A 16,161-nucleotide genomic window follows, 5' to 3' on the forward strand; every position below is an offset into this window, starting at 1 on the left:
AAAGTCCGATTCTACTGGACGTCAAAGTTGTCTGAAAGTGCCAATGTCCGATTCTACTGGACGTCAAAAGTTATCTGAAAAGTGCCAATGTCCGATTTTACCGGACGTTCCAAAAAGAAGCCACTAAAAATAGCAAACTTTAATCTTTAAACTAGTATCACATTAAAATGTTCATGAAGAATTTGTTCTTCTCAAAATAAATTGTTATATTATACTTCCCATCAATTGACTTTAACAAAAATCAATCTAAAACTCACATATAAACAGTTTTGGTTGACACGGCTACCGGAAACAATGTGATGTTAGTTTCTTAACTTAAAAGTTGTATAACTCACTCATTATTGAAGATAATGATACTGTATATATTTGTCAAGATTTATAGACAATTGAATACTCTTTCCACTGATATGGACAAAGAAAAGGATATACATTTTTAGTAATAATAATTTGATTGAAAAATGAAATTTAAATGCATTTTGGAATTTTTTTAGGTAAGTCCATTTTTGGTATTTTTAAATTTAATTTTAAGGTAACTTTGTTATGTTATGTTAATAAGGCAGAGTTTTCAGAGAACAATTTCAAAAATTATGTTGATAGCTTATTAAATAATCAAACTGTGCACTTTTTTTACTGAAACCTTACAAAATACCTTAAAAAGGGCTGGCTGGCACTTTTAGGTGAACCCACTCAATAAATACTTGGCACTCAAAGGGTTAAATTCAACATTACAATTTGATCATTACATTACAATGCCCTATCACACCCAACCTGTTTCTGTCCTTTAGCTGGGTATTTTTAATCCATTGAAAAAGGCTATTTCACACCCCAACATTAATGTTAGGCATCTTGAATGCAGTATTACATAGAACAGTTACGCAATAGGAAATCAATTTTGAATTTTGCTGAAAAATTAATGAAATATAATTTAAAATGTACAACTGTACTGTGCATATATTACTGATAAAATGTCTATGTCAACAAAGCTGTCATTACAGTTACACAAAAAAATCCTAAATATACAAGTTTTAGACAAACTTATTTTGAATTGTCACGAGTTTGTACGTAAAAATCACACAACAAATAAGACTGGTTAAAAATCATTTTCTAAAAATTTAAAGTTTTCACCAACTTTGGTTGTGTTTAAATATTAGTTTTATAGCCCGTTACTGACATACAATGAGGTTTTATACATGAACATTATGTATGCTCTAACAAGTATATCCAACATATATAGGTGAAAAGAACTCACTTATTGTAATTTTAAATAATAAAACAATGCTATAAACTAAAGTAATTGATACAAAATTTTGATCTGTAAATTTTCTCAACAAAAAAGCTTTGTAGTTGTGAACAATGAAATGGGCAGAAATCATGCATTATTTTATTACACATAAAATCTAAAAGTATCGTAAATATGAAACAAGATTGTTAAATTTTTCTTACAACAGTTTTATATACCAACATCAAGGCAAAAAATATTTCAAAATCCTACCTTTAATACGGACATTACAACATGCAGCTTATGATAGAAGTAACAGAGAGAAGGGAAAAGAACTAAAAGTGATTTTAGCAGCAGTTCTGCCAACTGCAGGAAATGTGATTTATTCTTCAATGAACCACTGTTTTAACCCTAGAACTATTATGCATTTTAGCCTTAACCCCTTAAGAGTTTTTGTCGCGTTTACGCGTCAAGAGCCAAGTGCAGAAAAAGTACCGCTGTCGCGTATACGCGCGGTTATAAGTGATTCAAGTTTTCTCGTTGTTTGTCGCGCTAGCTCGCCGTAGTTCCTAGAATTGCCGCTAGAGTGAGTGCGATGTTCTATTTTTACATTGGTTCGTTCCTTTGACTGTGGCTGTTCCGTTGACTGAACGTCTTCCCTTTGTTACTATGCAACGCATTTATTTGAGGCTTTATGCAATTAGGTGTTTTACTTTACCTGTATTATTGCATTATAACCTTTTTATATTTATTTATTACTTAAATCAAATTGAAACTCTTTCTTTGCAAATGTATTATTAGTTTCCAAAAGGGTTACTACAAAATCACTTAGCCGTACTCTGGGCCAAGACGCTGGAATTCTTCAAAAAATCAACAAACATATGTAAAACTCTATTTATTTTGTTTAACACATTGGAGTCTGGCTCGCTATTTGCTGTTTTTTATAACCCGGTCTGCATAAATAAATTAATTGGTTTTCAGATTCTTTTTTTTAGAAAACTGTTAAATATTTTGTATAAGATATTATATTTTCTTGAAAGTTCTATCTTTTCTCTTTAAAATGATATGTAAAACTGTATTCCTATAAAATCTAATTAATTTAAAAAAAAATTTCAAAACTTACATTTTTTAAGAAAAATAAAAACTCCTGCATGTCTTGTGTTACTTGAAAACTAACTTTTGAATAAATAAAACAAGTAATTTCAATTTTTTTAAAGGCATTTACTATATACATATTTACAAATAATTATTTTAATTGCCAAAAAAATTTCAAATGATAAAAAAAATTATTGTTGTCGTAGACAGACTGACGACGCGCCAGGCCACGTCAGTGGATAAACAAAAACCTCAAGTGGGTATGACGTAGTAGCGCCTAGCGGAATTTTTCTGAACTAACCATTAAAGCTGGCTTTCTAATGCAGCAGACGGCACTCGAATATCACTCGAGCAACTCCGTATATCAATCGGCAAAGCTGTGCTCGAGTCACGCTCGAGCGCCGGCCGGGGGTTTAAACAATGGCGCTCGCGTCTGGCTCGAGCGTAGACTCGAATGTGTTAAAATAATGTTTTTTGTGATTTTGAGACTTTTAGAGACATTTAAGAGCCTAAGCCCAACAATATTATACATATAAAAAAAATATGCATTTTGGATCAGTTAGGTTGAAAAAAGAAACCCTTAAGGGGTTAACTGGCACAGCTTTTTAACCCCTTTCGCAAAGTTAAACAAAAATTAAATGCAATATCAGTTACTAAGCAAAAGATAGTGTTACATATCATTTCGTTCAGAATATGATACAGCATATTATAAAAGAAATAAAAATTGGGTTTACCTTTACATTCATGGATGTATGGTACTCCAAAGTTGAAACTTTTACTTTCTAAAAACGATTTTCTTACTTCCTGAGCCCATAAAAATCACTAAACAACTTAAATTTAAAAGTTCAAAATATAACAAATATTTGGCTTGTTATGCTGATCAAGAAAATGTATACTTATAATACAGAGTGAAAACAGCGTAGAAGTAAACAGAACAAAATGTAACTAACTCAGACAGCTACAGCTATCAAGATTGCATAGTGAGAAAGACATCTTTAACTTTTAGTGGCCAGTAAAATAAAAATAAACGTTTTCTATACAACAGTAAGAGTGCAATAAAAAGAAACAGTGGAATCTGCCGATTACAATGATATAACTTTTATTACAATTTGAATGAAGATTATTTGAAAGGTGATGTAATTAGCAGACGATGTTCAATGTGTCGCACATTATGACTCTGGCAGTTCCAGGATTAATATATATCCAGATTCTAGGAAATTTTAAGATTATATCTTTATAGATAAATATATAAAATGGACTTTGTGAACTCACTTCTTATGTTTCCAGAGTACAGATGCTGAAGAGAAGGACTTGTTGCAGATGTTACATTTGTGCTCCTTGTTTCCCGTGTGAGTGCGCATGTGAGTGACGAGCGTCGAGCGTACACTGAACCCTCGGCAGCAATACTTGCACTGGACACACACACAATCATTGCATTAGCACCGTACAATGACAAAACAATGATCTGATCGTGTTAAACAAATTGGCAAAAATCAATGAATACAAGTTACTGATCAAATTAATAAAGTTACTTAACTGGATTTTTTTTTTACTTATTCCACAAAAAAATATGCTGTAGAAAAACTGCAGAAACACTAATTAGTCCCACTAGTTAATATGCAACAAGTCACTTATGTTTTTGCAATACTGAAACCTTTATGTGAATACACAAAATATGTTAACATGTAATAACACTACCCAAAAACCCAAAATGACTCTCAAATATGATTTATATTATTTCACTATGTTCTCACAAAACCTATAATATTCAATTTATTTAACATTATTGTTATTAAAGGTTGTAAAATGTAACACCGTCAAGAAATAAAAAATTCAAAAATCCCTACTAAATAAACAGTTAGTGTTTTCAATTTATGAGACCCTCAACAAGGTCAAAATACTATCAACCAAAAAAATAATATAATAACCATGTTTAGATAGCTATCAAACTTTATGGCAAGCGTCTCTTGTAAATTCCTTACTCATTAGAACTTTGCACTGATAGAAATTAGAGTGAGAATTGTCTGTCTCTGAGATTTGGACTAACGTCTAGCTTCGTGACTTTAGGATGTACACAAAATAGACACTTGCCGTAAAAGCCATAATTTATTGATCTGTAACGCTAGATCTAATCCACTTTGTAAAAGCACAAGGAATGAATCTATCCTCTATAAGCTCTAAATAAGCTTGAAGTCTTAACCCTTTGAATGCCAACGTCCGATTTTACCGGACGTCAAAAGTTTAAAGAAAAACGCCAAGGTCCAATTTTACCGGACGTCCGGGAAAAAAATCACTAAAAATAAAAAACCTGTAATATTATATAAAATTGTTTGTGAAGAACTGTTCTTTTCAAAATAAATTGTTATAGTACACTTCCGATCAATTGACTTTAACGAAAATCAATCTAGAACTCACAGATAAACATTTTTGGTTGATATGGCTACCGGAAACAATGTGATATACATATAATGATATACATTTTTCAAGATTTGTAGACAATTGAATACTCTTTCCAGTGATATGGACAAAGAAATGGATATGATTTGTTAATGATAATTAGGTTGAAAAATGAAATTTAAATAAATTCTGGAATTCTTTTACGTAAGTATTAAAATTTACAAAAAAAGATATGTTGACAGCTTATTAAATAATCAAACTGTAAATTTTTTACTGAAACCTTGCAAAATGCTTTCAAAAGGGTTGGCACTTTTAGGTGCACCCACTAGAAAAAAACCTGGCACTGTTCAGCGCACCAACTCGATAAATACTAGGTACTCAAAGGGTTAAATGGTTTAGGGACCTAATAGTCTCTTCTATTGTGATTTTTTCTGTGAAAGTTTCTTTCTCACTTATCTTATGACCTATACCTTTTCCTTGGGCAGTAACAAAGGGTTCACTTACCTTATAAGGTTTCTCCTGAGTGTGAATGCGAGTATGCCTGACCAGGTCCGAGGGTTTCTTGAACTCTTTCCCGCAGAAACTGCACTGGTGCCATTTGATCGTGCCAATCTGCCTCTGCTTCATTGTGGTGTGTCTGTCGACCAATCAGGTCAGATGATTTAGAGTGAATTAAATAATTAAGGTAGTCATTAATGTCTATTGGTCAGGTAAAATTAAATAACTTTCGTTATTGTAAAACATAACAGTGTAAAAAAGACATATTACATACAGTAAAACCTCCTTAATCCGGCATTCTATAGTCTGGAATTGACTATAATCCGTCATCAACGGCAATAGACAAAAATTAAAATAAATGTACTTTTTCAAGTGGTGGGCTACATAAATTTAAGGTTAGGCATGGGACCCGAAAATTTTAGAATGAAACAGTTAAAAGATCATGGAGGATACTTTGGCCAGGTGTTATGAACAATGACGATGTTCCTAATGAGAATGATCCTATTTAATATGATGAAGACGTAGGCCTACAAATTAATCTGGTAGAGATTAGAGAAAAAAACTAGTGAAATGAGTCAGCTGAGAAATATTCCAAGCACCGAAATCGTTAAATGGTTAGAGATTGATAAAGACCTCTCACCATTTGAAGAAATCAGTGATGAATCCATAGTTCAAAGTGTTCTGAATCGAAAACCATTTCAGAAAGTGACGATGAAGAAGTCTCGGAAACAAAAGTTGTGTCTCGGGACGAAGCAAGTGAAGCAATCAACACTTTTGTAAAATTTGCTGAGTCAAATAAACAATACAGTATGGCCGAAGTTATGAACTTGCATATAATAACAAATTATTTTTAAAATAAAAAGAATAGTTGTAAGAAGCAAGTAGATATTAGATCTTTCCCAGCCATCTACCAGTGTTGTTGCTAAAACCACAAATAGTACAGTACTGTATTGTATTTCATACTGTATTCAAATTTATTTCATCATGTACTGTACTTAAAAAATGCATATACATTGATTTATATTGTTTAAATAACTCATGTTTAAATAATAAATAAATACAGTAACAGTTTTTTGTGCAAATTTTGTTATTATTTATACGACTCCTGTATTTTTATAAATAACCTCCATAGTCCGGAATTTTCTTTGATTCAGCAAGTCGAGTCCCAAAAGTGCCAGATTAAAGAGGTTCTACTGTACAAGGGTAGTCCATAGAGTAACAGACGTCAGGGACTCATTCAGCAAAGAGGGGTTAGAGCCGCCATAAAGAAACAGATTTCTACGCTCAGTGCACATCGAGTTATAGTATCGAGTGGTCCGTATGTCACCTACTTCTACACTCTGACATGTGCACTGCCGCTAATTAATAACCCGCCACTTTTGATGTGGTCAGTTATGAACCACCACACCACCACCACCTTTTGTGTGGTGTGGTTTGATTTAATGGAAAAAAACTAATAACCGATTTAAATTCATCAAGGACCTGTGATGTTTAGCGGAATTGAATAATGAGTGGTAGCAAGTGAGTCAGGGGTGTATTGGTTTTTAAATGGTTGCACCAACATTCATAACGAGGATCGCAGTGTTCAACCTAGTCTGGTTACTGAAATCTTGTTGATGAAAATCAATTGAAAAGTTTCTGGAATCTGCTGTTTCATAATTATTGGACTTTCAGGAAGTTTCCTCCACATTTGACAGAGTTTAGTTTATAAAGTTGTTGAGAAGCTTAGCTACCACAAATTGTGTGCAAGGTGGGTTTCAAAGATCCTTAAAGAGGATCACAAAAATCAACCCAGAGGTGACTGCCACCTCTTTCCAGTACACCTGTCTCGTGACACAGCGCTTCGATAGAGAAGCCAAACTTCACAAGAGCGTTAATCAGTGGTTAAGATCTCAGGTATGTTACCAGTGATTGATTAATGTTTTATCTAATGAAATTTAACCCTTTGCACGCCATAAGCGAGTTATTTCGCATGCATAAAAGTCCGTACAGCGCCCATAGCGAGTTATATCGCGAACTACATTTTACAACATTAGATAGTTTAATAGTTGTCGAATTTGCCGCTAGATGGCAGAGAAAGTCACTTTTGCTGCCTAGTGCATTAGCCAACGTGCCAACTGAACGTTTGAGGAGTATCAATCGGTAACAGCTGTTTCTTTCTATTCATGTTTGTTTCCAGTACTTCTCGAAACGCCCAAAGCTATTATACTCGCCGCCATTTCGTGAAGTTCTATGTCTAGTGTTCCTGCTCACTGACAGTTTATGTTTTTACAGTTTTATTAGTTTATATTACGTTTAGTGCTTGTGAACTATTAAAATTATTACTATAGTAATAACTATTATTTATTATTTTGACGTAACTTGTGAATATATTGCCATAATTATGGCTAACGCAGACGATCCGGACTTTGATGATTTCGTTCTTGGGGTTACATACTTTGGACGATTATTCGTAAAAATTAAACAGAAAACAGTTTGTAAGATATTGTTTTACTGTTTTCCAAAATGTGTATTTATTTATTATCACACATCATATCTACTTTATGTACCGGTATACGTTTGTAAAAATTATACAGTTTTATCAAAATAACGTTTTCATTCATTTCATACCTACTGGTCCTTAAAATAGAAAAAATATCTATATTTCGTTTTAAAAAATGCCCATAAAAGCATTTTATGGTTTTTTATTCTTTAAATCAATTACTTAAACAAATAAAAAAATGGCTTTACAGTTTTCAAAAAATTTAAATATTCAGTAATTTGGCGCTAGGGCAAAACATATACGTAATTACTTGGCGTGCAAAGGGTTAATATTTCTAAGTTCTAAGGTGATTTTTATTAAAACAATATCTCGTACTCAGTATTCCATTTTTTTTAACTGGCTTGTAAGTTCATTGCTTCAATTAGTGATATAGATCCTTCAGCATTGTAAATTTAGTATTCGACAGAAACATCAATTGTTGAATTATTATTACATCTTGAAGTAGAACATACGAATATATAGAAAAATCTTAAAGTTAACTTCAACAGTATTTTATTAAAAACACGTGAGACCAAGCAATGAAATGTTTTAACATTAACTTCTATCAGTGTTCACTATATAAAAGTTTCAAACAGTACAAGTTTATAATTTATAATTAAATCTGTTAGTAAAGATTCTTGCTATTATTTTGCAATATCTGTACAAACAGCCAACTTTAGATTTTAATATTTCCAAATATATTTCATAAATATAAAGTTTTAACAGCCAAGTACTCACTTTACAGATCCATCCTCAAGTTTGTTTGATACAGTTATAATTCGTTGCTGCGGTAGGTCCTTTTCTTCTTGAGCGTCATTTTCTGAAAACAAAAAAATAAAAATAATTAACAAAAAAAAAAAAATATATATATATATATAAAAAATTTTGTATACTATTGAATCACTAATAACAGAAATAAAACAAAAGCATGATCAGGCACATGGACTAATAATCAATGGTAGATTTTCTGTTGAGGTTATCTGTAAAACATCATTACTTCACTGATACGAACACATATCAGCCTCAGATTTTTCTTTGATGCTTAACATTGCACTGATCCTGTGGGATAGCCAGTTATTGAGCCTGGTTCAACCCTAAAAGTAAACTATAAACACTAATAACTTGAATATTTTTCATACACAATCTCTGTATAGAATCTGCTTGTCTCATAGTGCAGAATCTGCTTGTCCCATAGTGCAGAATCTGCTTGTCCTATAGTGCAGAATCTGCTTGTCTCATAGTGCAGAATCTGCTTGTCCTACAGTACAGAATATGCTTGTCTCATAGTGCAGAATCTGCTTGTCCTACAGTACAGAATCTGCTTGTCTCATAGTGCAGAATCTGCTTGTCCTACAGTACAGAATATGCTTGTTTCATAGTGCAGAATCTGCTTGTCCTACAGTACAGAATATGCTTGTCTCATAGTACAGAATCTGCTTGTCCTACAGTACAGAATATGCTTGTCTCATAGTACAGAATATGCTTGTCCCATAGTACAGAATATGCTTGTCTCATATTACAGAATCCGCTAGCACAGAATTCTAAATTGGGATTTAAACTGTGGCTGCTTAAGAGAGTTCCCACTGTGGTTCACCAACCAAATATATAAATAAGCCTGAGGAGGTGGAGTACGCCTGATTTAACACTTAAAGCAAAACAACCGTTTTACCATTATTGTCATCACTGATTCTTCTTTACATGCAAAAACAAATGGTAGTATGAAGGATGATTAAATTGTATCCAGTCAAATGTTTGTGACGAGATCTTCAAAGAAAGCAAGAAACATCTGCTCATTTACATATTTTTCATTCACTTTCTGCACCTAAGAGTTACCCACTCTGTTTTTAACCTTGATAAATCTTTCGGCCATATTTTAAAACTCTCACCCATTTGCATATCATTTCATCACTCTTAACGTTTTGTCCTTAGACTTCACAGTTCCTACTGGAATTTCATCTGCTATCAACCCTTAGAGAGTAAGAAAGCTATACTAACAGCGTATATTCCACATTTGGGGATTCTCAATTGAAGGAGTCTGTGGCTTGCTTACAGATGTAGGTATACAGTGTGCTAGCGCAGGACACTAACTCCACGCTACAACAATTTGAAATGTTTCTTACTTAAAAACACATCTGGTAAATTATAGAAATTTAAGTAAGTAAAACTACATGTAGATAGTTGTTAAGAATATTAAGTTGTGTGACGATGCCACAGTATCATACTTCTATATCAATATTCCTGCATACTCTATATGGTGGAAGGATATCAAATACTGTCCTTGCACTTGGCTTTGTGGACCCCGTTTTGTGGGGAGAGCGGTGTACAGCACAGAATCATTGGTAGGAAGTTGTCGCAGTGAACTGAACAGCTCGGCAAAGGATCTTCCAGTCTTCTCGTCCCACTAAGTATCAGTTAACATATCCTTTTAGGGAAATGTGGCTCAGGGCGATGCCCCGATGAGCCATGATAGGAAGCTTTCAATATTTGAATACTATTATCATGAGCAAGATTGGTTTTTGAGCCTGTCTTGGTATTAAACCAAATCTAAAAAGTCAGTTGTACCTTGGTGTCAATTGTAACTCAGTATGTCATATTACTTGTTCATTTAACACTCACTCGTAATGCTAAAAATGTTAATCATTAATGTTCTTAACACTTAGAGTGCTAATCCCGTAATTTTACGGAACGGCGAAACTTCCGAAGAATGCTAATCCCGTAGTTTTACGTGGTTGTCATTTCAATTGGTATTATATTACATTGTCCGTATTTAAACGGATTTTGCCTACTCTACAATGTTATTTGGTTTTTTAGTAACACAATTCACCGCTAGAAGGCGTCAGATGTATTGAATGAGCTTGATGACAAAGCAACTTCGGTCACTTTGTTTACGTGCCGCTGACGTGACGTTCGTTGCAGCCGACAGTCGATGGCGCAATCATGGCTTCTCGCAGCTTGAACGACGTTGCAATCAGTGATGTATTAGATGATGATAGTTTTATTGTTGTTGATAGTATTTTTGACGATTCTGACATTGATCCTGATTTTATGGAAGAAGATGAGACACATATTTCAGGTAAGAATAAGTCTATTTATCACATAAACATCAGTCTAAAAGTTTGGTTATGTTATTGTTTTCGTGAATCAAACTATAATTCGTATTATAATAAATTAACTTTATTCAACTAATATTCTATTTATATGAATAAAATGAAAATATATTCATATTTTACATAGCATATTATTATGTTACAGATTCTGAAAACTGTACCGACAGCGAAAGTAATGCCGACGCATCAATATGTCGGCATAGTTTTATTGTCAAAAAAACTACAAAATATAAAAACATGATTTGTATTATTCAAAGGATAGTTTATATTTGTAAATGGGTCATTGTAAATAATTGTATATATGCTTAGTTTAGTTGTTTAGATAAAAAAAACTGTTTCAAAAAATAATTTTTTTTTTCAAAACATTTTTTATGTGTAGTTTATTAAAATATTACCAACAATCTCACGTTAAAAGAAAGACGAAAGTAAGCTGAATTAAGGCATGAAAGTCTTTTTCTTATACCTTAAATACTTTTTTTTTAATAAACTTTTGAAAACCACCTAAAACGCCCAGCATTCTACAGAGTTACATGTTATTTAGGGCCAGCACTCAAAGTGTTAAAATTATAGTCAGCTTTGGGGACTGGTTGTTCCAACCAAACCTTTGTGCCAGCAACTTCCACCATGTTAATTTCTAAGTCCTAAATTGTAAATCTTTCATTTCTACCAATTTGTCACAATTAATGAAATCCACACCCAATAGGCATAGCAGTCTAAAAACACAATAACAGGAGATTAATAATAACAGTATGCTATGACAAGATGAGTTCGTCTCTGTGGCTCATAAGGCTCGGCAATTTCATGATCAGATATCTTGTCAGTGATCCACAAAGGTCAAGTAAATCTTAAAGGTCTTATCCTGTACACCTTCGTTTTCTTCTATTCACCCACCAAATCTGAGATTTCTGCAAAATCAAGGGTTAAGATTTGTTCATTCATAACTTCCTATGGACTTAGCATATACGTATAACTAACTTCCTAGGCACCTTTCTTTGATTTTTTTTTCATTAGACTTGAACTTAAATGCACATTGTCCTGATGTAACCATATGAAAAGTATAAATATTAACATATCTGAGAAGATCCCCAATCTCGTGTTTTTATTATCCTAAAAGGGTACATGATAAAATGTATTATACTACCACAATTCTTTCATCAAAACTGATCGATTTTACTGTGTGCGATTCCTGGTGTACATTTGAAGCTTTGTGTTCACCTTTTGTTGATTCTATCTCGCAAAAATGCATAACTATGAAAATTATATCAGAGCTCAGTTAGGACGATCTTATAAGAACGCAACAATATGTTGCTACTTACATTGTAATGATAAACAATATTAATCTGTTGTATATATTTTTATTTTAACTTCCAGCAGTCTTGGACGTATTTTTCCCACATGCCAAGGAAACAAGTGTGTAATTTTCCCCTACATCAGTAAAATTGCTCCCAAACCAACAAATAACCGTGAGCCGTTTCCCAGTACACCTGGTCCAATGGATACATGCTGAATATAGTAAACAGATTAGGAATCTGATTTCAGTTTCAAAAAACCTGAAAACTTACTTACTGGCTACAGCACTCACCTTTATCCGAGGTATCTTTCAGTCCTGCAGGAATCTGTGCTTTCACTTTGATCTGGTTAACATCAACAGGTTTCTTTACATCCTGAAAGCATAGGGAATTGAATAAGCACAAATTATATAAAAACCATTATGTAATGATAGAATATGTATTAACATTTCAACGTTTCTATTGATAGGTGGTATTTAGATTATATAGCCTCAATTCAATTCTAAGGATGGTGTAGTCAAACTGTAAAACAATATATGTCAACTCACTTACTTCTAGATTACCATAACATTTCCTTCCTGCATTGAAATCATTTCTTTAGCTAATTTATAATCTCACACATGTTTTATACCAAAGCTGATGGGACAGGATCATGATAATTTACATTCAACAGTTGGTGTACTGTTCTATACAAACGCCAAGTTACGTTTCTTTTATACGTCTTCAAACCTGAACGTGTGGGTTTTAAAGCTGAGTATGTCACCAGGCTTGCAGGTGCTTTGGTGTTAAATTTATCACGTCATTTTGTAATGAAATAGTTAATTAAATGGTACGTTGGATGCTGATGCATATTATTGAAAATTAAATGGTTCTAAAGTTGGCTGATCGAAATCCTATATTATGATGTTACCGGGGTGGCCTTACGTTAATACGCTGAGAGTTATCAAATCAATCAGTATCTCTTTATTCAATATTTTAGTACATGAATTGCATCAATTAGGCTACGTTAAACTAGGTATAACAATATAGGCCTTATTATAAAATACAAAACTCATAAATCCCTAAATATAATGAGCCGGTTCAATACCTATATCTCCCCGGCTCATGTGTGTTTTATATAGTGTATGTGTGTGTGGTTTATTGGCTGCAGAGGCCACTGACCATTTGAAGGCGTTTGGCCTTTCCGGGAGGGTGGCGTCAAGAGTCCGAACCGTGGTGTACAAGTTAGGAGTAGCTCCAGATTGAAAATTTTGTTTATTTAAGTTGTTTTGTTAGTTTTACTGAGCTGTTTTCCTTCTGACATGTGCGGCTAAGTTTACGGCCCCTCACTGATGAGTAAGTTTTGCTTTCTTTTAAATTTTAGTGATTATTTTTATTTTTCAAACTGTGAAGGTTAAGAGCACATGGTTTTCCAAATTGTAGTTTTGCTTTTTATTAAATTTTAGTACTTCTGGCTGTTAACTAAATTTTTAAATTGGCTTTCAAATTAATTCTCTTACACTTTTATTAGTTTTCACCCTTTCTTTTCGGCTTAAATTAATTTTCTGTCTCTCAGTGAGGACCAGTCCTAGGCTATATGTTACAGTTCATTTTTTTTCTGCAGCCAATATTGTTTGTAATGTGTCACGTGTTATGTAGTTTTTGTAAACAAACCCAGAGAGACTGCTGAAGGTTCATTTTACTAAATTTTTTAAGCCTTTCTGAGAGATGTAACGTTCTTCGGGTCTTTTAGCCCATAACTCCCCCTTATAGCCTACTTGGTTAATTTAAGGCCTTCTGCCATCAAATTTTAAATTTAGTTTCCTGTTAATAGGCTGCTACTTATGGCCATCAGTTTTTTTTATAATAATTAAATTTTTTTTTTTTTTTTTACCAAGAGTAAAACGCTTAAATTTTTGTTCTGTGACAGGAAGGTTCATTTTGGTGTGAAATTTGTTGAAAAATTTTGTTTTTTCTCTCGCTGGATAGGCCTATGTTATGTCATAGTAAATGAACCTGAGTATACTGACCACGGTGTTCTTTATTTTACCTAGTTTAGTTTTGATCCGGCTTCCCGTTCGCCACCATGGGGGCACGCTTCCCTGATGGTTTGCTGTGGGTGTGCGAGCGGCGATGTACGGTTTCAATTATTCAAATAAAAATCTTCAAAAAAGAGTAAAATGGATTCTTAATTAAAAACAGTTTAAGATATTTCCTAAATTTGTGTGTACTATTTTATGTTTTAATGTAAAGAGGTAATTTTGAAAAAAATGTTTGACCTGTGTAGCTTGGGTTTTTTTGATAGATTTCTAAATTTGGCTTTTCCAAGATAATTAAATTCCAATTTCGAGTATTGTAACTAACCATGAGTTACTGTTAATTATTTAATAGACAAATTTCAATTCTTAAAATGAAGTACTGTTTGTAAAATATACAAACTATAAAACCTGTGTATAAAATATACACAGTCATAAAACCCAGCTCCATAAAACCGGCCATGGCAGTGTTTCTCCATTGAAGATTTAATATTTCCCTAACAGCTGTTTTTTGTGCTAGGAGAATTTTCTCCAGATTTGCTTTATTAGTTGCACCATAAAGAATTAAGCCAAACAAAATTTGGGATTGAATCAGAGAAAAGTAAATGATTTTTTATGTTTTTAAATTACAAAACGTAACCAATTTTCTGATAGCAAATATACCTGATATTTTTTCAAAACACGTTTTTAACGTATAAATCCCAACCTAAACTTTCATTGATTAGTAAAACTAATAATTTTGTTTTACTTAGTTGAGACACATTTTGGTTATTTAATATAATATTTAAGTTTGGTTCTGAACTGCTCTGCCTTGTGTGTATCACATCGTTACGTAATTACAGGAGGAAATATTTCTGTTGTGAATAAGATGCCAAGCTTAAGAACTAAAATTTTAATATAGAACTGAAACTTAAATTTTTAAAACATCTAATAAATTAAGGTAATCACCTGCGAATTAGTGTATGGAGGATGCATCCGATTTTGATGAGCGTTAAGACTGCCGAGCTTGCGGAACACACAAGAGCACTCCTTGCACTGGTACACTGTTTCCTGGGTGTTGGGGATGGAATGGAGCCTCACCACATGGGCACGCAAGTTTCCTGCATCGCAACAACACCAATAATTTCATGCAACGGTAAAACTTGCAACAAATCCGGATTTCACAAATGTTTCAAATGATGCTGAAAAGATGTGTCTTTTAACCACATTACAAAAACAATGAATACTTTTTATACTCCATTTTTAAAGCAGAGTATTAATACAATGTGACAAAACATGCAATTTCCATCACACAACTTGTATGCAATCACCCTGAAAAATGTATGGGAACAGAGAGGGTTAAAGATCAAAGGATAGAATAGAATTGAATATTTTTTTATAGCATTGACAATAAAACCGGAATGGTTATGCATTGGAGCAAGAATGAAATGTGGTTATCTTTGTGCAATGAATACTTTTTTGAAATCAGGTGAAGTTCCTCAGAGAACATTGCACACTATAGATGATGGTGATAGCACAGTTCATGTAAGTTGTATATCAACAAAACTAATTCCTAAAACTATTTTGTAATAGATCAATTAATTATTGCCCTAAATGAAGGGTAATTAAATAATCAAGACATCCTAATAATTTTAGCCTAACATAAAAAATAATAAATTACTCACTGGTGACAGTAAATTGCACCCTTTAGAGAATAATTTCTAAATTAAATTCTAAAAATACATTTTTTACGTAAAATGTATTTGTCAAATTTTATATCAAAGAAAATTAATGGAATTTCCAAGGAAAACTTCACTATTGAAGATTTTTTTATTTTGGAACTTAATTCTACACTTTAACACAAACCATGTACCTTTTTGACTGAAAGCGGCACTGCAGAATTGGCACTGGTAAGGACGCATCCCTTTGTGTGTAGACATCATGTGAATCAGCAAGGAACCTTTCTGGTTGAATGATCTTGAGCACAACTCACACTGTAACCGAACAGAACAGTTCACAAACAGCTGATAACAAATTGAAT

The 16,161-nt window shown here is 33.0% G+C and overlaps 1 protein-coding gene across 1 annotated transcript in view; it reads right to left on the reverse strand.

Annotated features, from left to right (window-relative positions):
- Positions 1-16,161, reverse strand: part of LOC124367969 (zinc finger protein 236-like) — a 61,212-nt gene that overhangs the window by 34,912 nt on the left and 10,139 nt on the right. Inside the window, exons 8-13 of the mRNA XM_046825208.1 lie at positions 15,994-16,114; positions 15,090-15,241; positions 12,420-12,501; positions 8,469-8,550; positions 5,216-5,348; positions 3,587-3,726 (exon numbers count right to left, since the gene is read on the reverse strand). Of these exons, the coding sequence (XP_046681164.1) occupies positions 3,587-3,726; positions 5,216-5,348; positions 8,469-8,550; positions 12,420-12,501; positions 15,090-15,241; positions 15,994-16,114 (710 nt within the window). The remainder of the gene's footprint in view (positions 1-3,586; positions 3,727-5,215; positions 5,349-8,468; positions 8,551-12,419; positions 12,502-15,089; positions 15,242-15,993; positions 16,115-16,161) is intronic.

The sequence above is a fragment of the Homalodisca vitripennis genome, chromosome 8 (genome assembly GCF_021130785.1).
Source record: "Homalodisca vitripennis isolate AUS2020 chromosome 8, UT_GWSS_2.1, whole genome shotgun sequence".
In the NCBI taxonomy this organism is placed as follows: Eukaryota; Metazoa; Arthropoda; class Insecta; order Hemiptera; family Cicadellidae; genus Homalodisca; species Homalodisca vitripennis.